At 45.3% G+C, this 23,754-nt stretch overlaps 1 protein-coding gene across 3 annotated transcripts in view; it reads right to left on the bottom strand.

Annotated features, from left to right (window-relative positions):
- LOC139549399 (chloride channel protein 2-like) overlaps nucleotides 1–23,754 on the bottom strand; it is a 260,342-nt gene that overhangs the window by 26,054 nt on the left and 210,534 nt on the right. For all 3 annotated transcript variants that reach the window (XM_071359868.1, XM_071359869.1, XM_071359870.1), the window contains 4 exons: nucleotides 22,472–22,605; nucleotides 21,687–21,877; nucleotides 2,806–2,923; nucleotides 1,806–1,876 (listed from right to left, as the gene is read on the bottom strand). In XM_071359868.1, coding sequence (XP_071215969.1) covers nucleotides 1,806–1,876; nucleotides 2,806–2,923; nucleotides 21,687–21,877; nucleotides 22,472–22,605 — 514 coding nt within the window. The remainder of the gene's footprint in view (nucleotides 1–1,805; nucleotides 1,877–2,805; nucleotides 2,924–21,686; nucleotides 21,878–22,471; nucleotides 22,606–23,754) is intronic.

The raw sequence follows: 23,754 nt of genomic DNA, 5'->3' as shown, positions 1-23,754 counted from the left end.
TATTAGGTTTAGGCACATCAGGAATTACTAATATTACACACAGTCTAGAACAGATCTCTATCAAACGTAACTTTTTTCTATCGTAAAAATACTCTACTTTTCTAAATGTGTGTGTGTGTGTGTAATGTAGACAACAAAATAACTAAGCTGGGTGGTGGTTTCTAGTGAATGATACCCACGTGATCAAGAGGACAGCAATCAAAAGGTTCAAGGTTAAATTGAGCTTTTATGACATATGGATGAGTCATACACGTAGCCTATGGATATGAGATAAAACAAATGTTTAATGACATAACCTTGAACTATTTCATTTCCAGATTGCTGTTCCCTTGACTATTTATGAATAAAACAATTACCATTTTATATTTTGTCGGGGTGTACATGCTGAATTTTATCATGGTGTTGTATTCATCATTGTTGACTCAGAATTGGGCAGTTGTTTCATTGAAGGACATGCATCACAGTTAGAAAGTAGCAGCGTTGGTAATTCGACAGTATCATGGAATCCTTAGTGGTTGTAAGTGTAATTGCTTTGTCATTGAACAGGAGGACAATAACTGCCTGTCTTACCAACAGGATACATCTCTGATTTCTGCTGTCCTCTATAAACATGCCATATAAGAATATATGCCATTTAGGGGACGCTTTTATCCAAAGTTACCTACAGTAATGTGTGCATACATTTTACGTATGGGTGTCCCCAGGAATCAAACACACAACCCTGGCGGTGCAAGCATCATGCTGTACCAACTGAGCCACAAGGGACCACACACGTCACAAATTACCACCTCGCTCCGCTCCCTTCCCAATCCAAACCTCACCCCCTTTCCTCTATCCCTAGTATATCTCTTGTCCTCATGACAAATGGTATGAACAACTACAGCAGATGAAAACGTGGGAGGGGTTTGGTTCTGTGGAGGGGCGGACTGATGCGCTACTGGCCAAACCCACGAACCAGTAGAAGGTCACTGATTGGATGCCTCTAATGAAATGGCTGATGATGGACAGCGTGGCAGCATGCTTTGGTTGAACTGCCACATCCCTTAAATTGACCGCAACTTAACCACACCACCCTGACCGAGGAAAGACAACATTTGGACCATAGACATGGATTGTAGTCTTTTTGGGTTTAGGGTGTCATAGCTAGAGAGGTGTTCGAATTCTCATGACTCCGACTGACCTCTTGACCAATCAGTTTGCATTCTGACAATGAGGTCAGAGTTGAACCTACCTAACAGCCAATAAGAAGAGGACTAGGGGTCAGAGGTCAGTAATGGTTCACAGACAGGGAGGAGGGTGTTCAACACATTTAGCTCGATGGTACAGATCACAGTCCATCGGCATGGATTAGCCCTGCAGCGGATGACGAATGGTTGATTGGATGGCTGACCAGTTGCTGGGCAGTTTCCTGGGGCATTCCCAGCGTTCTTACCACAACGGATATCCTGACGCGCTTGGGTGGCCTCCTAAACTCAGGAGACGCAGAGCTCGATGCAGTGCCCTTTATGTTGATGTTGACATTGTTGTTCTTCCAGCAGCCAAAGACAAGAACAACATTAACACAACGCCTCTGCAAAGTGGGGCAAACGCTCACCCCACCACTCTAAGAAACAGACACTCAAGTCTCCCAACCCAAGTGGTGGTGTGGGGGCATGAGTTGGTGGTGTCACTCAGAGAAAGTGGAGAGCAGGACTGGGCAGGAAGGGGTTATGTGTAGGAGAGAGTTGGGAGATTCTGAGCTTGGAGGAGAGAATCGGAAGAGTGTGTAGGAAGTAAGGGTGTGTGTATTAAAACAGGTGTCTCACCTCCAGGCCTTCTGTCTCAGGGTTGACACAGAAGAGATTCTTTAAGGTGTTGCCAGAGTGGTCCTGTGGACCTGAGAAAGGGAGAGAGAGAGACTTAGTATTTACTTAGTAGCTCTAAGTAAATAAAAAATAACTTAGTTGTTTAATCATTCTTTAAAGTTTAAGCTGTTTTATGGAAGGGATGGATCATTTAGCCATTTGATTTAGAATTTTAGGTAGAAAAATAAATACAATTATTTGATAAAATATTGAATTTAGACATTACTACAAAGGCTCAGAGAAACGCACTGAATAACACATTCATAAATGGCAACAAAAAAACGGTCAAAAAATAAATCATAAGAAACAAGGTTTTGAAGGGTTTTTCCTATATCTAGGAGATATAAGAATGCTCAGGAATTATTATTATTATTTCTTTTAAACACATATTTAACCCCTTTTTTGGGTAGGCACAACACTACCTTCATCCTTCCATAAAAAAATGTAAGCTGGTGCCGGTTACCTTCAGACAAGTCTTGTGACACTTGTCGTAAAGCAAAACGGAGAACACCATCCTTTCCACAGTGGGGTCACATTAGTTTGTATCCAAAACAGCTACAAACAGAAGTTGGCACATCGACTGTACCGACTTCAGACGAGTACCCTGACACTTGGGGGGGGTCATAGAGCAGATACCATATTGTGTTCGTGAGAGTCTCCCCTTTCAATATAGTGGTCATAATAGTTTGTAGGTCAAACCGTTCGGAAGCTACAGACGTTTTCGTGAGAAGACAGATTTTCGGGATGTCTCATGGTGTGACAAACACTGCTCTGTCACCTTTCACCGCAGATGCGGAAGCGGGATATTGGCGGATGCAGTGGATTGAGACGCAGCCAATATCTCTAGCTTAAACTGACAGATTTTAAAATGGGGATTTTTTAATTATGTTACTTGTTACCAGTGCATCAATCGACTCTAGGGGGTTAAGGTCTGACCGAGGGTGTGCGTGTTTGTTCTTACTTGTGGGCATGTGTATATCAGGAGGGCGGTCCACCACAGAGGGTCTCTTCAGGGCCGGCTTCAGTGGCTTCATGGAGGGGGTAGGGGTGGAACTGAAGGAAGACTCCTCTGTGGAGATCTACACACACACACTCGCGTTACTATACACTCTGAATACATATAATCAAAAGTACAGTATATCCTGTACCTACACTACCATTCAAAAGTTTGGGTCACTTAGAAATGTCCATGTTTATGAAAGAAAAGCAAATGTTTTTGTCCATTAAAATAACATCAAATTGCTCAGAAATACAGTATAGACATTGTTAATGTTGTAAATGACTATCGTAGCTGGAAACGGCAGATTTTTTATGGAATATCTACATAGGCGTACAGAGGCCCATTATCAGCAATCATCACTCCTGTGTTCCAATGGCACGTTGTGTTAGCTAATCCAAGTTTATCATTTTAAAAGGCTTATTGATCATTAGAAAACCATTTTGCAATTATGTTAGCACATCTGAAAACTGTTGTCGTGATTAAAGAAGCAATAAAACTGGCCTTCTTTAGACTAGTTGAGTATCTGGAGCATCAGCATTTGTGGTTTCGATTACAGGCTCAAAATGGCCAGAAACAAAGACCTTTCTTCTGAAACCTCGTCAGTCTATTCTTGTTCTGAGAAATTAAGGCTATTCCATGCGAGAAATTGCCAAGAAACTGAAGATCTCGTACAACGCTGTGTACTACTCCCTTCAGAGAACAGCGCAAACTGGCTCTAACCAGAATAGAAAGAGGAGTGGGTGGCCCCGGTGCACAACTGAGCAAGAGGACAAGTACATTAGAGTGTCTAGTTTGAGAAACAGATGCCTCACAAGTCCTCAACTGGCAGCTTCATTAAATAGTACCCGCAAAACACCAGTCTCAACGTCAACAGTGAAGAGACGACTCCGGGATGCTGGTCTGCTAGGCAGAGTTCCCATGCCCAGTGTCTGTGATATTTTGCCCATCTTAATTTTTTATTGGCCAGTCGGAGATATGGCTTTTTCTTTGCAACTCTACCTAGAAGGCCAGCATCCCAGAGTCGCCTCTTCACTGTTGACGTTGAGATAAATCACTTTCATTGTGTGAGGTTATTCTTATCCAAACTTGGGAGGTGAATTGATGTTGTGCAGGGTTGTAATGTCTTCTGATTTTTGTTATTTCCTGTTTTACAGCTTCGATGCTCTGGTGCCTGGTATCGCCAAGGAGCATTCGGACTGTCGGGACCAGGTTTCAGCTGCTGCGCGTCCTTCCTCCCATAGATGGTCTGCCTGTAAAAGCACCACGTGGACTGGACACAGCTAGACAAACTATCTTTTTGACAAGATCAGGGAGTTTTGCGACAAAGAGGCTATGGACATCACACGTCCTGCACCAAAGTCAAGGGCAGGACAGAAACAGGCTCTCCGAATATAGATTCCCTTGTTCATGTGTGGTTTGGACGGACCAGTCATCAGCACTATCTGCAGTGCTTCTATTCACATGACTCTCTCCTAACACACACGCCATACGTTGCTGCTACTATTATTTTTCTACCCTGCTGCTCAGCCACTACCCCTGATTGCATGCAAATAACTATCTTGTCTATCACTGATATCATTATTGTTCTTGTACATACTGTATATGTTATTTATATTGACACCATCTATTTCTGATATTGCTACAATGCAAGTAACCATTTGGCTGTACCGTTTACACCTTCTGTAGAGATCATCTACTTAGCAAAATATTGATACAGTTGAATTCGGAAGTTTACATACACTTAGGTTGGTCATTAAAACGCGTTTTTAAACCATTCCACAAATTTCTATTTAACAAACTATAGTTTTGGCAAGTCGGTTAGGACATCTACTTTGTGCATAAGTAATATTTCCAACAATTGTTTACAGACAGATTATTTGACTTATCATTCACTGTATCACAATTCCAGTGGGTCAGAAGTTTAGATACACTAAGTTAACTGTGCCTTTAAACAGCTTGGAAAATTCCAGAAAATGATGTCATGACTTTAGACGCTTCTGATAAATGATGTCAATTAGCCTAAGTCAATTGGAGGTGTAACTGTAATGTCCTTCAAGGCCTACCTTCAAACTCAGTGTCTCTTTGCTTGACATCATGGGAAAATCTCAAGAAATCAGCCAAGACCTCAGAAAAAAAATTGTACAGATGAACCAGACTTGTGGAGGTCTACAAACAATAGTACGCAAGTATTTTATTTATTTATTTAACCTTTATTTAACTAGCCAAGTCAGTTAAAAACAAATTCTTCTTTTCAATGACGGCCTAGGAACAGTGGGTTAACTGGCCTAGGAACAGTGGGTTAACTGGCCTAGGAACAGTGGGTTAACTGGCCTAGGAACAGTGGGTTAACTGGCCTAGGAACAGTGGGTTAACTGGCCTAGGAACAGTGGGTTAACTGCCTGTTGTCGTGTCTTTGGCTATGCCGGATTAATTGCTATGACATGCTATTCTATAAAATAATTTCTCCGTAATTAATATCACCTGATTGAACTAATCATGTAAATGTAATTAACTAGAGAGGAGGGACACCACGAAATAATATTTATAGAGCTGTTATCTTCCGAATGAACTCTTAAAGATTTAGGAATATTTTACATCAATAGCAGTCAACATTAATCGTCATCTTATTCAGTCTCATCTGAAAGTTGTAAATCCTTGGTTATCTTCACGAACCCTGGCTAACAAGTTGAATCAGCAATACAAAATTGGGTTTAATTATTTATTTACCAAATACCTAACTAATCACACAGAATCACACAATTAAATCACAAATCGCCGTTATAAAGGAAAACGTCCCTAGCGGGCGGAACAGATATGACAGCTTGTTACACAAAGGAAAGGGGGCTGGGTTTTAGTGAAAGAGCGGGATACTGGAACAGAGGCGAAGCTGTGCTATCGTAAATACGGTATCTTATGCATTCTAAATTACCGCCCATTTGGAAAAGGAAAATGCAATAAATATTTACTCTGAGCTGCGCTTCAGTAGGTTGGTGGTAGATGGAAGACCGTGTTGCCAAACCGAGTCCTCTGAAGAATGTCTCTGGTGGTCACTGGATACGTTGTAGTAACGTCGTTGTGTAGTAGACGGGATACCCTGACTGTCCTTCCTAACCTGCGTTTCTAGCAGCTGTTGCTAACTCAACGGCTAGGAGGTATCACTTCTGTAGTGAATACGAGTTCAAAGTTCATACCATTCACAACCAAAGCTCATGCTGATGTTGGCTTAGTTCTGTAGTTATTACCTGAACCATTCTGACATGGGATCGTCACCCTCATATCCTCGGAACAGAAGGTTAAATCTTCGTCAATGGCTTATATAGTGAAGGGAGAGTGGTGTGTCTGAAAAGTTTATAACCCATGTCTCTTCACAGGGGCGGGCCACTGGTTGAGCAGAGGCCCAAACTTATGAAAACCCAAATCTCTCATTTGGAAGCTAAAATTACATTTCATCTCTTCACAAATAATTTCATATTCAAACATTTGAATTAAACAACAATTCCATGTGAATCCGATACCTCTGATGTTTAGACTTTCCACAGTAGAGATTATGTCATTCTATCATTGATGAGAATGTGTCAGAGGGCAACCGAACTGACATAATATACCTTAAGTACCACCGCATATGTTCAGTTGGTCGGATTACCAGAATATAGTTCATTTCCCCCCAACTTCTGATGTTCCCAGAATCTCTATGTTAACCACAGGGGCTTTCTAATGTCACATCAGTAGAGTAGGGAGAGGAACGGGGGAGGGGGAAAAGAGGTATTTATGACTGTCATAAACCTACCCCCAGGCCAACGTCATGACACTGTTCAGGGGCAGAACGACAGATTTGTACCTTGTCAGCTCGGGGATTGAACTTGCAACCTTTCGGTTACTAGTCCAACGCTCTAACCACTAGGCTACCCTGCCGCCCCAGGTATAAACACCATGGGACCACGCAGCCGTCATAACGCTCAGGAAGGAGACACGTTAGAGATGAACGTACTTTGACTCAAAGTGCAAATCAATCCCAGAACAACAGCAAAGGACCTTGTGAAGATGCGGGAGGAAACGGGTACAAAAGTATCTATATTCACAGTAAATCAAGTCCTATATCGACATAACCTGAAAGACCGCTCAGCAAGGAAGAAGCCACTGCTCCAAAACCGCCATAAAAAAGCCAGACCACGGTTTGCAACTGCACATGGGGACAAAGATCGTACTTTTTGGAGAAATGTCCTCTGGTCTGATGAAACAAAAATAGAACTGTTTGGCCATAATGACCATTGACCAACATTGTTTAATTTAAAGTTAAACAATGTTTGGAGGAAAAAGGGGGAGGCTTGCAAGCCGAAGAACACCATCCCAACCGTGAAGCACATGGGTGGCAGAATCATGTTGTGGGGGTGCTCTGCTGCAGGAGGGACTGGTGCACTTCACAAAATAGATGGCATTATGAGGGAAAATTATGTGGATATATTGAAGCAACATCTCAAGACATCAGTCAAGAAGTGAAAGGGGTCTTCCAAATGGACAATGACCCCAAGCATACTTCCAAAGTAGTATGGTATTGGAGTGGCCATCACAAAGCCCTGACCTCAATCCCATAGAAAATTTGTGGGCAGAACTGAAAAAGCGTGTGCGAGCAAGGAGGCCTACAAACCTGACTCAGTTACACCAGCTCTGTCAGGAGGAATAGGCCAAAATTCACCCAATTTATGGTGGGAAGCTTGTGGAAGGCTACCCGAAACGTTTGACCCAAGTTAAACAATTTAAAGGTAATGCTACCAAATACTAATTGAGTGTATGTAAACTTCAGACCCATTGGGAATGTGATGAAAGAAATAAAAGCATTCTCTCTACTATTATTCTGACATTTCACATTCTTAAAATAATGTGGTGATCCTAACTGACCTAAGACAGGGAGTTTTTACTAGGATTAAATGTCAAGAATTTTTTCAAACTGAGTTTAAATGTATTTGGCTAAGGTATATGTAAACTTCCGACTTCAACTGTATTTAATGAATATTGATATGTGTGGTCGTAACATGATTTTGTGACATACCACAACAATATCGTGACTGTATCAAGTGTCCACCACATAAATATATGGCGCATGCATCTGTTTATGTACTGCACATGTGCACCTCAATCAGGTTTCAACTCAGGTTTTTGTCTACTTTTACTTCACTACATAGGTAAAGAATATAATGTACTTTTTACTCAATACATTTTCATTGACACCCAAAAGTTCTTGTTACATTTTGACAGGAAAATTGTCCAATTCACACACTTATCAAGAGAACATCCCCGGTCATCCCTACTGCCTCTGATCTGGCAGACTCACTGAACACAAATGCTTCGTTTGTAAATTATGTCTGAGTGTTGGAGTGTGCACCAGGCTATCGTCAATCAAAAATATAAAAAATAAAGAACTGTGCTGTAAAGGAATTTGAAATGATTTATACTTTTACTCTATGACAATTTAGTACTTTTTCCACCACTGGCTGTGGGTTATAGCATTTATTTCACATGACCCATCAATTTAGACAAGTGCGTCTGGATGTGTCTAATGTTTATAAAAAAAATGATCTGGACACTATGTTTACCTGGAATTGTTCCTTTATTGTAGGCTACTACCACTTTTAGTCTTAATCTTCACAACACTATTCACTGTTCTGTAGTTTACAAGTTGATCAACTTTCAAAGCATAATTACTTTCCCATCGTAGTGTATGATATACCATTTTGTAGCTCTGAGTCTCTACTTTTATCCAATGTAAAAAATCTAATTTGAAATTCTTCTACATAAGACCGATTTGAGCTGGTCAGTCACAAATTTGGAAAAAGACAAAGGGTCTGAAAACTTTCTGAATGCACTGTACATGTCAGTACATACACACAACAAGTAGGTCACATGGGGGAGAGGCATTGTGCCGTGAGGTGTTGCTTTATTTGTTTTTTGAAACATTTGCTGTTCACTTGCACTATATGAGATAGAAGGGAGTTCCATGCAATCATGGCTCTGTATAATACTGTACGTTTCCTTGAATTTGTTCTGGACCTGGGGACTGTGAAAAGACCCCTGGTGGCATGTCTGGTGTGGTAAATGTGCGTTTCAGTGCTGTGTGTAAGTTGACTATGCAAACAATTTGGAGTTTCCGACACAATGTTTCTTATAAAAACAAGAATAAGTCGGTCTTTCCTCAACTCTTAGCCAGGAGAGACTGGCATGCATAGTATTGATATTTTCCCTCTGATTACAATAAAGAGCACAACATGCCACTGTTTGGGCCAGATGCTACTTAACTAGGTCCTTCTTTGTAGCACTTGAGCATGTGACTGGACAATAATCAAGATAAGATCAAACTAGAGCCTGCAGGACTTGCTTTGTGGAGTGTGGTGTCAAAAAAGCAGAGCATCTCTTCATTGCGGACAGACCTCTATCCATCTTTACAACCACTGAATCAATCAATGAATCCAAGAATGGCGTAGCAGTCGGATGTGTCTTTGTCCTGTCTTGTCCCGTGTAAATAGTATTCGTATTTTTCGTATACATTTCGTATTTATTTTAATTTCACTTTCCATCTAGGAACTGAATATACATTCCTACATTCCGCCTCACCCAATGTGGTACGGACCTGCTATTTTTTATATACTTTTGAACCGTAACCCCAATCAGAAGCTAGCCAGATAACTAGCTACTAGCTAGTAGTCAGTTAGCCACTGCTGCGGTCTTCGCCCTTAACTCGGACACAGCCAGCTTCAATACCGGGCCGATACCTGCCAGTCTGCAAGCGCGATATCAACCCAGAGCATATAGGACTGCTTTTTCTCTACCACATCACCGGATTCCTGACGCAAGCTCTGGACAATTACACCGTATTATCACAGCTAGCTAGCTGCAACCGAGTGGCTACTACTGGCTAACACCTCTGTCCCGAAGCAAGCACCAGTTAGCCTTGAGCTAGCCTCGAGCTAGGCCCATCTGCCGGCTAGCTGCAGCGCGATATCAACCCAGAGCATATAGGACTGCTTTTTCTCTACCACATCACCGGATTCCTGACGCAAGCTCTGGACAATTACACCGTATTATCACAGCTAGCTAGCTGCAACCGAGTGGCTACTACTGGCTAACACCTCTGTCCCGAAGCAAGCACCAGTTAGCCTTGAGCTAGCCTCGAGCTAGGCCCATCTGCCGGCTAGCTGCAGCGCGATATCAACCCAGAGCATATAGGACTGCTTTTTCTCTACCACATCACCGGATTCCTGACGCAAGCTCTGGACAATTACACAGTATCATCACAGCTAGCTAGCTGCAACCGAGTGGCTACTACTGGCTAACACCTCTGTCCCGAAGCAAGCACCAGTTAGCCTTGAGCTAGCCTTGAGCTAGGCCCATCTGCCGGCTAGCTGAAGAGCTAGTGCCACTGCCACTGCCACGAAGCTAGCACCAGTTAGCAAACACTATTCTACAATTCACAACCTCTCTTTCGCCATCGCCATCTGGCTTGGATTCTCTGTCGACACAACCACGTCTGAGCAGACCCCCTCCGTCTGAGCAGACCACCCCCCGGGCTACTAACTTTACACGCCGCGTGCTAGCTTAGTGGAGGCCTCCTCTGCTCCATCTACGGCTGCCCCCTGGACACTATGATCACTTGGCTACATAGCTGATGCATGCTTGACTGTCCATTAATTCACGGTACTCTATTCTGTTTATTTGTGTCTTATCTGTCGGCTCTGTGCTTTAACTCAGGATCTGTGTGTAGTTAATCCGACCCTCTCTGCCTAGTCATCGCCATTTTTTACCTGTTGTTGCTGTGTCAGACTAGCACCCTGTTATTGCTGCTGTTATCTTACCTGTTGTTTTAGTTAGCTCTCCCAATCAAGACCTGCAATCACTTTATGCCTTATTGTATGTCTCTCTCAAATATCAATATGCCTTGCATACTGTTGTTCAGGCTAGTTTTCATTGTCATTGTTTTGGTTTGCAATGGACCCTGTAGTTCCACTCTCCGTACCTCTGATACCCCCTTTGTCCCACCCCCCACACATGCGGTGACCTCACCCATTGAGACCAGCATGTCCAGAGATACAACCTCTCTTATCATCACCCAGTGCCTGGGCTTGCCTCCGCTGTACCCGCGCCCCTCCATACCCCTGTCTGCACATTATGCCCAGAATCTATTCTACCACGCCCATAAATCTGCTCCTTTTATTCTTTGTCCCCAACGCTCTAGGCGACCAGTTTTGATGGCCTTTAGCCGCACCCTCGTCCTGCTACTCCTCTGTTCCTCGGGTGATGTGGAGGTAAACCCAGGCCCTGCATGTCCCCAGTCACCCTCATTTGTTGACTTCTGCGATCGAAAAAGCCTTGGCCTCATGCATGTCAACATCAGAAGCCTCCTCCCTAAGTTTGCCTTACTCACCGCTTTAGCACACTCTGCCAATCCTGATGTCCTTGCCGTGTCCGAATCCTGGCTTAGGAAGGCCACCAAAAATTCTGAGATTTCCATACCCAACTATAACACTTTCCGTCAAGATAGAACTGCCAAAGGGGGAGGAGTTGCAATCTACTGCAGAGATAGCCTGCAAAGTTCTGTCATACTTTCCAGGTCTATGCCCAAACAGTTCGAACTTCTAATTTTAAAAATTAATCTCTCCAGAAATAAGTCTCTCACTGTTGCCGCCTGCTACCGACCCCCCTCAGCTCCCAGCTGTGCCCTGGACACCATCTGTGAATTGATCGCTCCCCATCTAGCTTCAGAGTTTGTTCTGTTAGGTGACCTAAACTGGGATATGCTTAACACCCCGGCAGTCCTACAATCCAAGCTTGATGCCCTCAATCTCACACAAATCATCAAGGAACCCACCAGGTACAACCCTAAATCCGTAAACATGGGCACCCTAATAGACATTATCCTGACCAACCTGCCCTCCAAATACACCTCTGCTGTCTTCAATCAAGATCTCAGCGATCACTGCCTCATTGCCTGTATCCGCCACGGGTCTGCGGTCAAACGACCACCCCTCATCACTGTCAAACGCTCCCTAAAACACTTCTGCGAGCAGGCCTTTCTAATCGACCTGGCCCGGGTACCCTGGAAGGATATTGACCTCATCCCGTCAGTTGAGGATGCCTGGTCATTCTTTAAATGTTACTTCCTCACCATATTAGACAAGCATGCTCCGTTCAAAAAATGCAGAACCAAGAACAGATATAGCCCTTGGTTCACTCCAGACCTGACTGCCCTCGACCAGCACAAAAACATCCTGTGGCGAACTGCAATAGCATCGAAGAGCCCCCGCGATATGCAACTGTTCAGGGAAGTCAGGAACCAATACACGCAGTCAGTCAGGAAAGCAAAGGCCAGCTTTTTCAAGCAGAAATTCGCATCCTGTAGCTCTAACTCCAAAAAGTTCTGGGATACTGTAAAGTCCATGGAGAACAAGAGCACCTCCTCCCAGCTGCCCACTGCACTGAGGCTAGGTAACACGGTCACCACCGATAAATCCGTGATAATCGAAGACTTCAACAAGCATTTCTCAATGGCTGGCCATGCCTTCTTCCTGGCGACTCCAACCTTGGCCAACAGCCCCGCCCCCCCCGCTGCTACTCGCCCAAGCCTCCCCAGCTTCTCCTTTACCCAAATCCAGATAGCAGATGTTCTGAAAGAGCTGGAAAACCTGGACCCATACAAATCAGCTGGGCTTGACAATCTGGACCCCCTATTTCTGAAACTGTCCGCCGCCATTGTCGCACCCCCTATTACCAGCCTGTTCAACCTCTCCTTCGTATCATCTGAGATCCCCAAGGATTGGAAAGCTGCCGCGGTCATCCCCCTCTTCAAAGGGGGAGACACCCTGGACCCAAACTGTTACAGACCTATATCCATCCTGCCCTGCCTATCTAAGGTCTTCGAAAGCCAAGTCAACAAACAGATCACTGACCATCTCGAATCCCACCGTACCTTCTCCGCTGTGCAATCCGGTTTCCGAGCCGGTCACGGATGCACCTCAGCCACGCTCAAGGTACTAAACGACATCATAACCGCCATCGATAAAAGACATTACTGTGCAGCCGTCTTCATCGACCTGGCCAAGGCTTTCGACTCTGTCAATCACCATATTCTTATCGGCAGACTCAGTAGCCTCGGTTTTTCTAATGACTGCCTTGCCTGGTTCACCAACTACTTTGCAGACAGAGTTCAGTGTGTCAAATCGGAGGGCATGTTGTCCGGTCCTCTGGCAGTCTCTATGGGGGTACCACAGGGTTCAATTCTCGGGCCGACTCTTTTCTCTGTATACATCAATGATGTTGCTCTTGCTGCGGGCGATTCCCTGATCCACCTCTACGCAGACGACACCATTCTATATACTTCCGGCCCTTCCTTGGACACTGTGCTATCTAACCTCCAAACGAGCTTCAATGCCATACAACACTCCTTCCGTGGCCTCCAACTGCTCTTAAACGCTAGTAAAACCAAATGCATGCTTTTCAACCGTTCGCTGCCTGCACCCGCACGCCCGACTAGCATCACCACCCTGGACGGTTCCGACCTAGAATATGTGGACATCTATAAGTACCTAGGTGTCTGGCTAGACTGCAAACTCTCCTTCCAGACTCATATCAAACATCTCCAATCCAAAATCAAATCAAGAATCGGCTTTCTATTCCGCAACAAAGCCTCCTTCACTCACGCCGCCAAACGTACCCTAGTAAAACTGACTATCCTGCCGATCCTCGACTTCGGCGATGTCATCTACAAAATAGCTTCCAACACTCTACTCAGCAAACTGGATGCAGTTTATCACAGTGCCATTCGTTTTGTTACTAAAGCACCTTATACGACCCACCACTGCGACCTGTATGCCCTAGTCGGCTGGCCCTCGCTACATGTTCGTCGTCAGACCCACTGGCTCCAGGTCATCTACAAGGCTATGCTAGGTAAAGTGACGCCTTATCTCAGTTCACTGGTCACGATGGCTACACCCACCCGCAGCACGCGCTCCAGCAGGTGTATCTCACTGATCATCCCTAAAGCTAAAACCTCATTTGGACGCCTTTCCTTCCAGTTCTCTGCTGCCTGCGACTGGAACGAATTGCAAAAATCTCTGAAGTTGGAGACTTTTATCTCCCTCAACAACTTTAAAAATCTGCTATCTGAGCAGCTAACCGATCGCTGCAGCTGTACATAGTCCATCTGTAAACTACCCACCCAATTTACCTACCTCACCCCCCATACTGCTTTTATTTATTTACTTTTCTGCTCTTTTGCACACCAGTACCAATATCTCTTCTTGCACATGATCATCTGATGATTTATCACTCCAGTGTTAATCTGCTAAATTGTAATTATTCGATTTATTGCCTACATCATGCCTTTTGCACACATTGTATATAGATTCTCTTTTTTTCTACCATGTTATTGACTTGTTTATTGTTTACTCCATGTGTAACTCTGTGTTGTCTGTTCACACTGCTATGCTTTATCTTGGCCAGGTCGCAGTTGCAAATGAGAACTTGTTCTCAACTAGCCTACCTGGTTAAATAAAGGTGAAATAAAAAATAAAAATAAAAAATAAAAAAATATGTTTTGACCATGACAGTTTACAATCTATGGTAACAACAAGCAATTTAGTCTCCTCAACTTGCTCAACAACTACATCATTCATCACCAGTTTCAGCTGAGGTCTAGAACTTAGGGAATGATTTGTACCAAATACAATGCTCTTAGTTTTAGAGATGTTCAGCGCCAGTTTATTACTAACCACCCATTTCAAAACTGACTGCAACTCCTTGTTAAGGGTTTCAGTGACTTCATTAACTGTGGTTGTTGATGGGTATAGGGTGAAATCATCAGCATACATGGACACACAGGCTGTTTAATGCCAATGGCAGGTCATTGGTGAAAATAGAAAAGAGTAGCGGGCTTAGAGAACTTCCCTGCGGTATACCACACTTTACATGTTTGACAGAGAAGCTTCCACTAAAGAAAAACACTATATGTACACACACACACCTCTTCAAAATGAGTGGATTTGACTATTTCAGCCATACCCGTTGCTGACAGGTGTATAAAAATCAAGCACAACGCCATGCAATCTCCATAGACAAACATTGGCAGTAGAATGGCCTTACTGAAGAGCTCAGTGACTTTCAACAAATTTCTGCCCTGCTAGAGCTGCCTCGGTCAACTGTAAGTGCTGTTATTGTGAACGGGAAACTTTTAGGAACAACAACGGCTCAGCCGCGAAATGGTAGGCCACACAAGCTCACAGAACGGGACCACCGAGTGCTGAAGTGCGTAGCGTGTAAAAATCGCCTGTCCTCAGTTGCAACACTCACTACCGAGTTCCAAACTGCCTTTGGAAGCAACTTCAGCACAAGAACTGTTAAATCGGGAGCTTCTTGAAATGGGTTACCATGGCCGAACAACCGCACACAAGCCTAAAATCACCATGCGCAATGCCAAGCGTCGGCTGGAGTGGTGTAACGTTTGCCACCATTGGTCTCAGTGGAAATGCAGTCTCTGGAGTGATGAATCACGTTTGGTGGATGTCAGGAATACGCTACCATCCCCAATGCATAATGCCAACTGTAAAGTTTGGTAGAGGATGAATAATGGTCTGGGGCATTTTTCATGGTTCGCCTAGGCCCCTTAGTTCCAGTAAGGGGAAAACTTAATGCTACAGCATACAATGACATTCTAGATGATTCTGTGCTTCCAACTTCGTGGAAACAGTTTGGGGAAGGCCTTTTCCTGTTTCAGCACGACTAAGCCCCCGTGCACAAAGCGAGGTCCATACAGACATGGTGTGTCGAGATCGATGTGGAAGAACTTGACTGGCCTGCACAGAGCCCTAACCTCAACCCCATCGAACACCTTTAGGATGAATTGGAACGCCAACTGCGAGCCAGGCCTAATCGCGCAACTTCAGTGCCCAACCTCACTAATGCTCTTGTGGCTGAATAGAAGCAAGTCCCCGCAGCAATGTTCCAACATCTAGTGAAAAGCCTTCCCAGAAGTGGAGGCTGTTATAGTAGTAAAGGGGGGGGACCAACTCCATATTAATGCACCTGATTTTGGAATGAGATGTTTGACGAGCAGGTGTCCACACACTTGGTCATATAGTGTAGCTCTGAATCCACAATATGGCAGAGGTTTAAAAGCCATAACACATAAGTTCTCTCAACAACAGTTTATGGTCAATAATATTAAACGCTGCACTGAAATCTAACAGTACAGCTCCCCCAATCTTCTTATTATCAATTTCTTTCAACAAATCATCAGTGATTTGTGTCAGTGAAGTACATGTAGAGTGCCCTCCTCTAAAAGCATGCCGAAAGTCTGTAGTTAATTTGTTTACAGAGAAATAGCATTGTATTTGGTCAAAACATTTTCCCAACAGTTTGCCAAGAGCTGGCAGCAAGCTGATAGGTTGGCTGTTAGAACCAGTAAAAGCCACTTTACCAGTCTTGGGTAGTGGAATGACTTTGGCTTCCCTCCAGGCCTGAGGACAAAGACTTTCCTCCCGGTTCAGATTTAAGATATGACAGACAGGAGTGGCTATAGAGTCAGCTACCATCCCCAGTAGCTTTCCATCTAAGTTGTCAATGCCAAGAGGTTTGCCATTATTGATCGATAACAATACTTTTTCCACCTCTCCCCACAGCAGCTTTACAAAATTAAAACGAAATTTTTTCTATCATTATTTGTTCTTAGAGAGAGAGAAATAGAGAGTGTGAGAGCGCTGAGAGAGCTAAATGAGTGTGATGAATAGCTGGGTATCCAAACCCTAGCATCCTGGGGAAAAGCACCTTGTCCCTTCCCCTTCTTCTCCTCTCCCACCCGGCCTGCTGTGAATGGCTGAGTAGCACCCCACTAGCCTTGGGCAGTGTGCAGGGGTGGCGCAGGGAGGAGAAACCAGATCAGTATTCTGAATACAGCAGTGCTAGCCCCCAAAACAAAGTTAGACATTGGCAGCCTCAAAATCCCAATTTCAGCTCTGTGCGCCAGTGCTCACAAACACAACCGGACGCGCGCGCGACACACAACACCATCTCTCTCCGTTTCTTTCTCCTTCTCTGTCATCATCTCTCTCTGTTGGTCCCTCTTATCTGTTTCTCTCAATCTGTCTCTTTCTCGTTCTGCTTCTCATGCTCTCTGTCTGTCTCTCCCTCTCTTTCTCTCCTACTCCCTCTTTCAGCCTCCATCTCTCACTCTGTCTCTTATTGATGGGACAATACAATCTTCTCACATATCAATTATGGGACTAGAACGGTTTATTATTATTTTATTTTTCCTCTCATATTGGTTGTCAAATGGAGCCAGTGAAGCAGATGGAACAAAATACTACTGTATTCACTATGGTTCTGGTTCTCCTGAGTCTCTGTGCTGACCTGGTAGTGAAGCAGATGGAGCCAGATACTACAGCATTCACAATGGTTCTGGTTCTCCTGAGTCTCTGTGCTGACCTGGTAGTGAAGCAGATGGAGCCAGATACTACAGCATTCACGATGGTTCTGGTTCTCCTGAGTCTCTGTGCTGACCTGGTAGTGAAGCAGATGGAGCCAGATACTACAGCATTCACAATGGTTCTGGTTCTCCTGAGTCTCTGTGCTGACCTGGTAGTGAAGCAGATGGAGCCAGATACTACAGCATTCACTATGGTTCTGGTTCTCCTGAGTCTCTGTGCTGACCTGGTAGTGAAGCAGATGGAACAAAATACTACTGTATTCACGATGGTTCTGGCTCTCCTGAGTCTCTGTGCTGACCTGGTAGTGAAGCAGATGGAGCCAGATACTACAGCATTCACGATGGTCTGGTTCTCCTGAGTCTCTGTGCTGACCTGGTAGTGAAGCAGATGGAGCCAGATACTACAGCATTCACAATGGTTCTGGTTCTCCTGAGTCTCTGTGCTGACCTGGTAGTGAAGCAGATGGAGCCAGATACTACAGCATTCACTATGGTTCTGGTTCTACTGAGTCTCTGTGCTGACCTGGTAGTGAAGCAGATGGAGCCAGATACTACAGCATTCACAATGGTTCTGGTTCTCCTGAGTCTCTGTGCTGACCTGGTAGTGAAGCAGATGGAGCCAGATACTACAGCATTCACGATGGTTCTGGTTCTCCTGAGTCTCTGTGCTGACCTGGTAGTGAAGCAGATGGAGCCAGATACTACAGCATTCACAATGGTTCTGGTTCTCCTGAGTCTCTGTGCTGACCTGGTAGTGAAGCAGATGGAGCCAGATACTACAGCATTCACTATGGTTCTGGTTCTCCTGAGTCTCTGTGCTGACCTGGTAGTGAAGCAGATGGAACAAAATACTACTGTATTCACGATGGTTCTGGCTCTCCTGAGTCTCTGTGCTGACCTGGTAGTGAAGCAGATGGAGCCAGATACTACAGCATTCACGATGGTTCTGGTTCTCCTGAGTCTCTGTGCTGACCTGGTAGTGAAGCAGATGGAGCCAGATACTACAGCATTCAATATGGTTCTGGTTCTCCTGAGTCTCTGTGCTGACCTGGTAGTGAAGCAGATGGAGCCAGATACTACAGCATTCACTATGGTTCTGGTTCTCCTGAGTCTCTGTGCTGACCTGGTAGTGAAGCAGATGGAGCCAGATACTACAGCATTCACAATGGTTCTGGTTCTCCTGAGTCTCTGTGCTGACCTGGTAGTGAAGCAGATGGAGCCAGATACTACAGCATTCACGATGGTTCTGGTTCTCCTGAGTCTCTGTGCTGACCTGGTAGTGAAGCAGATGGAGCCAGATACTACAGCATTTACGATGGTTCTGGTTCTCCTGAGTCTCTGTGCTGACCTGGTAGTGAAGCAGATGGAACCAGATACTACAGCATTCACTATGGTTCTGGTTCTCCTGAGTCTCTGTGCTGACCTGGTAGTGAAGCAGATGGAACAAAATACTACTGTATTCATTATGGTTCTGGCTCTCCTGAGTCTCTGTGCTGACCTGGTAGTGAAGCAGATGGAGCCAGATACTACAGCATTCACGATGGTTCTGGTTCTCCTGAGTCTCTGTGCTGACCTGGTAGTGAAGCAGATGGAGACAGATACTACAGCATTCACAATGGTTCTGGTTCTCCTGAGTCTCTGTGCTGACCTGGTAGTGAAGCAGATGGAGCCAGATACTACAGCATTCACTATGGTTCTGGTTCTCCTGAGTCTCTGTGCTGACCTGGCAGTGAAGCAGATGGAGCCAGATACTACAGCATTCACAATGGTTCTGGTTCTCCTGAGTCTCTGTGCTGACCTGGTAGTGAAGCAGATGGAGCCAGATACTACAGCATTCACGATGGTTCTGGTTCTCCTGAGTCTCTGTGCTGACCTGGTAGTGAAGCAGATGGAGCCAGATACTACAGCATTTACGATGGTTCTGGTTCTCCTGAGTCTCTGTGCTGACCTGGTAGTGAAGCAGATGGAGCCAGATACTACAGCATTCACTATGGTTCTGGTTCTCCTGAGTCTCTGTGCTGACCTGGTAGTGAAGCAGATGGAACAAAATACTACTGTATTCACGATGGTTCTGGCTCTCCTGATCCTCTGTGCTGACCTGGTAGTGAAGCAGATGGAGCCAGATACTACAGCATTCACGATGGTTCTGGTTCTCCTGAGTCTCTGTGCTGACCTGGTAGTGAAGCAGATGGAGCCAGATACTACAGCATTCACAATGGTTCTGGTTCTCCTGAGTCTCTGTGCTGACCTGGTAGTGAAGCAGATGGAGCCAGATACTACAGCATTCACTATGGTTCTGGTTCTCCTGAGTCTCTGTGCTGACCTGGTAGTGAAGCAGATGGAGCCAGATACTACAGCATTCACAATGGTTCTGGTTCTCCTGAGTCTCTGTGCTGACCTGGTAGTGAAGCAGATGGAACAAAATACTACTGTATTCACGATGGTTCTGGCTCTCCTGAGTCTCTGTGCTGACCTGGTAGTGAAGCAGATGGAGCCAGATACTACAGCATTCACGATGGTTCTGGTTCTCCTGAGTCTCTGTGCTGACCTGGTAGTGAAGCAGATGGAGCCAGATACTACAGCATTCACAATGGTTCTGGTTCTCCTGAGTCTCTGTGCTGACCTGGTAGTGAAGCAGATGGAGCCAGATACTACTGTATTCACGATGGTTCTGGTTCTCCTGAGTCTCTGTGCTGACCTGGTAGTGAAGCAGATGGAGCCAGATACTACAGCATTCACAATGGGTCTGGTTCTCCTGAGTCTCTGTGCTGACCTGGTAGTGAAGCAGATGGAGCCAGATACTACAGCATTCACGATGGTTCTGGTTCTCCTGAGTCTCTGTGCTGACCTGGTAGTGAAGCAGATGGAGACAGATACTACAGCATTCACGATGGTTCTCGTTCTCCTGAGTCTCTGTGCTGACCTGGTAGTGAAGCAGATGGAACCAGATACTACAGCATTCACTATGGTTCTGGTTCTCCTGAGTCTCTGTGCTGACCTGGTAATGAAGCAGATGGAACAAAATACTACTGTATTCACGATGGTTCTGGCTCTCCTGAGTCTCTGTGCTGACCTGGTAGTGAAGCAGATGGAGACAGATACTACAGCATTCACGATGGTTCTGGTTCTCCTGAGTCTCTGTGCTGACCTGGTAGTGAAGCAGATGGAGCCAGATACTACAACATTCACAATGGTTCTGGTTCTCCTGAGTCTCTGTGCTGACCTGGTAGTGAAGCAGATGGAGACAGATACTACAGCATTCACTATGGTTCTGGTTCTCCTGAGTCTCTGTGCTGACCTGGTAGTGAAGCAGATGGAGCCAGATACTACAGCATTCACAATGGTTCTGGTTCTCCTGAGTCTCTGTGCTGACCTGGTAGTGAAGCAGATGGAGCCAGATACTACAGCATTCACGATGGTCCTGGTTCTCCTGAGTCTCTGTGCTGACCTGGTAGTGAAGCAGATGGAGCCAGATACTACAGCATTCACGATGGTTTTGGTTCTCCTGAGTCTCTGTGCTGACCTGGTAGTGAAGCAGATGGAGCCAGATACTACAGCATTCACAATGGTTCTGGTTCTCCTGAGTCTCTGTGCTGACCTGGTAGTGAAGCAGATGGAGCCAGATACTACAGCATTCACGATGGTCCTGGTTCTCCTGAGTCTCTGTGCTGACCTGGTAGTGAAGCAGATGGAGCCAGATACTATAGCATTCACGATGGTTTTGGTTCTCCTGAGTCTCTGTGCTGACCTGGTAGTGAAGCAGATGGAGCCAGATACTACAGCATTCACAATAGTTCTGGTTCTCCTGAGTCTCTGTGCTGACCTGGTAGTGAAGCAGATGGAGCCAGATACTACAGCATTCACGATGGTTCTGGTTCTCCTGAGTCTCTGTGCTGACCTGGTAGTGAAGCAGATGGAGCCAGATACTACAGCATTCACGATGGTTCTGGTTCTCCTGAGTCTCTGTGCTGACCTGGTAGTGAAGCAGATGGAGCCAGATACTACAGCATTCACAATGGTTCTGGTTCTCCTGAGTCTCTGTGCTGACCTGGCATCCTATCCTCCTCCACTGATCCAGTCTTCAGGTTTTGGATCAGCAACAACTTACACAGCTTTACTGTTAGCTTGGTGTGGTACTGGGGACTCCAGACATGACTGACTTCGTAGTGTGTACTGTTAGCTTGGTGTGGTACTGGGGACTCCAGACATGACTGACTTCGTAGTGTGTACTGTTAGCTTGGTGTGGTACTGGGGACTCCAGACATGACTGACTTCGTAGTGTGTACTGTTAGCTTGGTGTGGTACTGGGGACTCCAGACATGACTGACTTCGTAGTGTGTACTGTTAGCTTGGTGTGGTTTGTCAAGACTGTACTTACCTGGAACCGGACCTCCTGGTTAACCCTCTGGGAGCCGTCCTCGCTGCCCGGGTGGGAGACCATCGACAGGCGCTTCATTTCAGCAGTAGCCCGGTCTCTCAGGTACTCTAGCCTCCGTGGCCGGCCCAGCTGTAGGGACAGGAGGGCCTGGAGCTGGGCACGCTCAATAGAACCCAGCAGGATCATCGACTCTGAGGGGGGGGACGAGGGAGGAAGAGCGAGAGGGGAGTGAGGGGCAGCATGGAAGACATGGATGGAGAGAAATATGAGACGAGAGAGAAAGTAAGGAGGGAGTGAGGTGGTGAAGAGAGGACAGAGATGATGGGATGAAAGGTAGAGGAGAGAGACAGATGAGAATAAAAGAAGAGGGATGATGGAAGCGAAGAGAAATTGAGAGAGGGGCCAGGAGATTAGAGTGAGAGGGGAGGGGGAGGACATAGTGGGAAGATGGGATGGAGGAGAGGAGAAGAGGTATTTTAGAACAGTAGTTAATGTGCAGACTGCAGGGGACTCCTAACACATGTTGCTGCATTGTGAGTGATGTAACTGAGAACAGCCAGGCGTCTGTGTACACAACAGGAGGTGTGTGTATGAGGGGCTGTGTGTGTTTGTTTAAAATAATTGCCCCAGTTAATTGCTTTGGCATCGATGCACAATTACAACAGACTTGGCATACAATATAAGAATATATAACTTGAATATGTGTGTGGGGAACTTTTATTTGACTGAAAATGTTCTGTGGTGTCTGTAATGTGTGTGTGTTTGTGGGTGTCTGTGTGTCTCACCACTGGACTCGAGCAGGGCTAGGGTCTTGAGGTGTCCGGCCAGCAGTACATCATGCAGGTCTCTGTAGCAGCAGTTGAGGGTGATGTACATCACATCCCTGATCATGATGTCCTCCACACGAATATTATACTTCCTGAAGGACGATAGGAGAGCAATGTTGTGCTGATATTTTGAATGACTTGGCCAAAGCTTTTGATACGGTCGACCATTCCATTGTTGTTGCCCGGCTAAGGAGTATTGGTGTCTCTGTGGGGTCTTTGACCTGGTTTACTAACTACCTCTCTCAAAGAGTGCAGTGTATAAAGGCAGAACATCTGCTGTCTCCAAGGGAGTACCCCAAAGCTCGATCCTAGGCCCCACGCTCTTCTCAATTTACATCAACAACATAGCTCAGGCAGTAGGAAGCTCTCTCATCCATTTACAGTGCCTTTGGAAACTATTCAGACCTTTGACTTTTTCCAACTGTTGTTAAAATTGATTAACTCTTTTTTTCCCCTTCATCAATCTACACACAACACCCCATAAGGACACAGCAAAATCAGGTTTTTAGACATTTTTGCTAATTTATAAAAAATAAAATATCACATTTACATAGGTATTCAGAACCTTTACTCATTACTTTGTTAAAATCACCTTTGGTAGTGATTACAGCATTGAGTCTTCTTGGGTAGGACTCTACAAGGTTGGCACATCTGTATTTCTCCCATTCTTCTCTGCAGATCCTCTCTAGTTCTGTCAGGTTGGATGGGGAGCATTGCTGCACAGCTATTTTCAGGTCTCTCCAGAGATGTTCGATCAGGTTCAAGTCCGGGCTCTGGCTGGGCCACTCAAGGACATTCAGAGACTTGTCCCGAAGCCACTCCTGCATTGTCTTGGATGTGTGCTTAGGGTTGTTGTCCTGTTGCAATGTGAACCTTTGTTCCAGTCTGAGGCCTTGAGCGTTCTGGAGTAGGTTTTCATCAAGGATCTCTCCGTACTTTGCTCCGTTCATATTTCCTCGATCCTGACTAGTCTCCCAGTCCCTGCCTCTGAAAATCATCCCCACAGCATGATGCTACCACTACCATGATTCACCGTAGGAATTGTGCCAAGTTTCCTCCAGACGTGACGCTTGGCATTCCGGCCGAAGAGTTCAATCTTGGTTTCATCAGACCAGAGAATCTTGTTTCTCATGGTCTGAGAGTCCTTTAGGTGCCAGACTGGCCATTGGGTTCCTGGTCACCTTCCTGACCAAGGCCCTTCTCCCAGGAGATCAGCTCTAAGAGTCTTGGTGGTTCTAAAC

Source organism: Salvelinus alpinus, chromosome 22 (genome assembly GCF_045679555.1).
Source record: "Salvelinus alpinus chromosome 22, SLU_Salpinus.1, whole genome shotgun sequence".
Lineage (NCBI taxonomy): Eukaryota > Metazoa > Chordata > Actinopteri > Salmoniformes > Salmonidae > Salvelinus > Salvelinus alpinus.
Note: the sequence above shows the minus strand (reverse complement) of the source record. Positions and strands in the feature narration are given on the sequence as shown.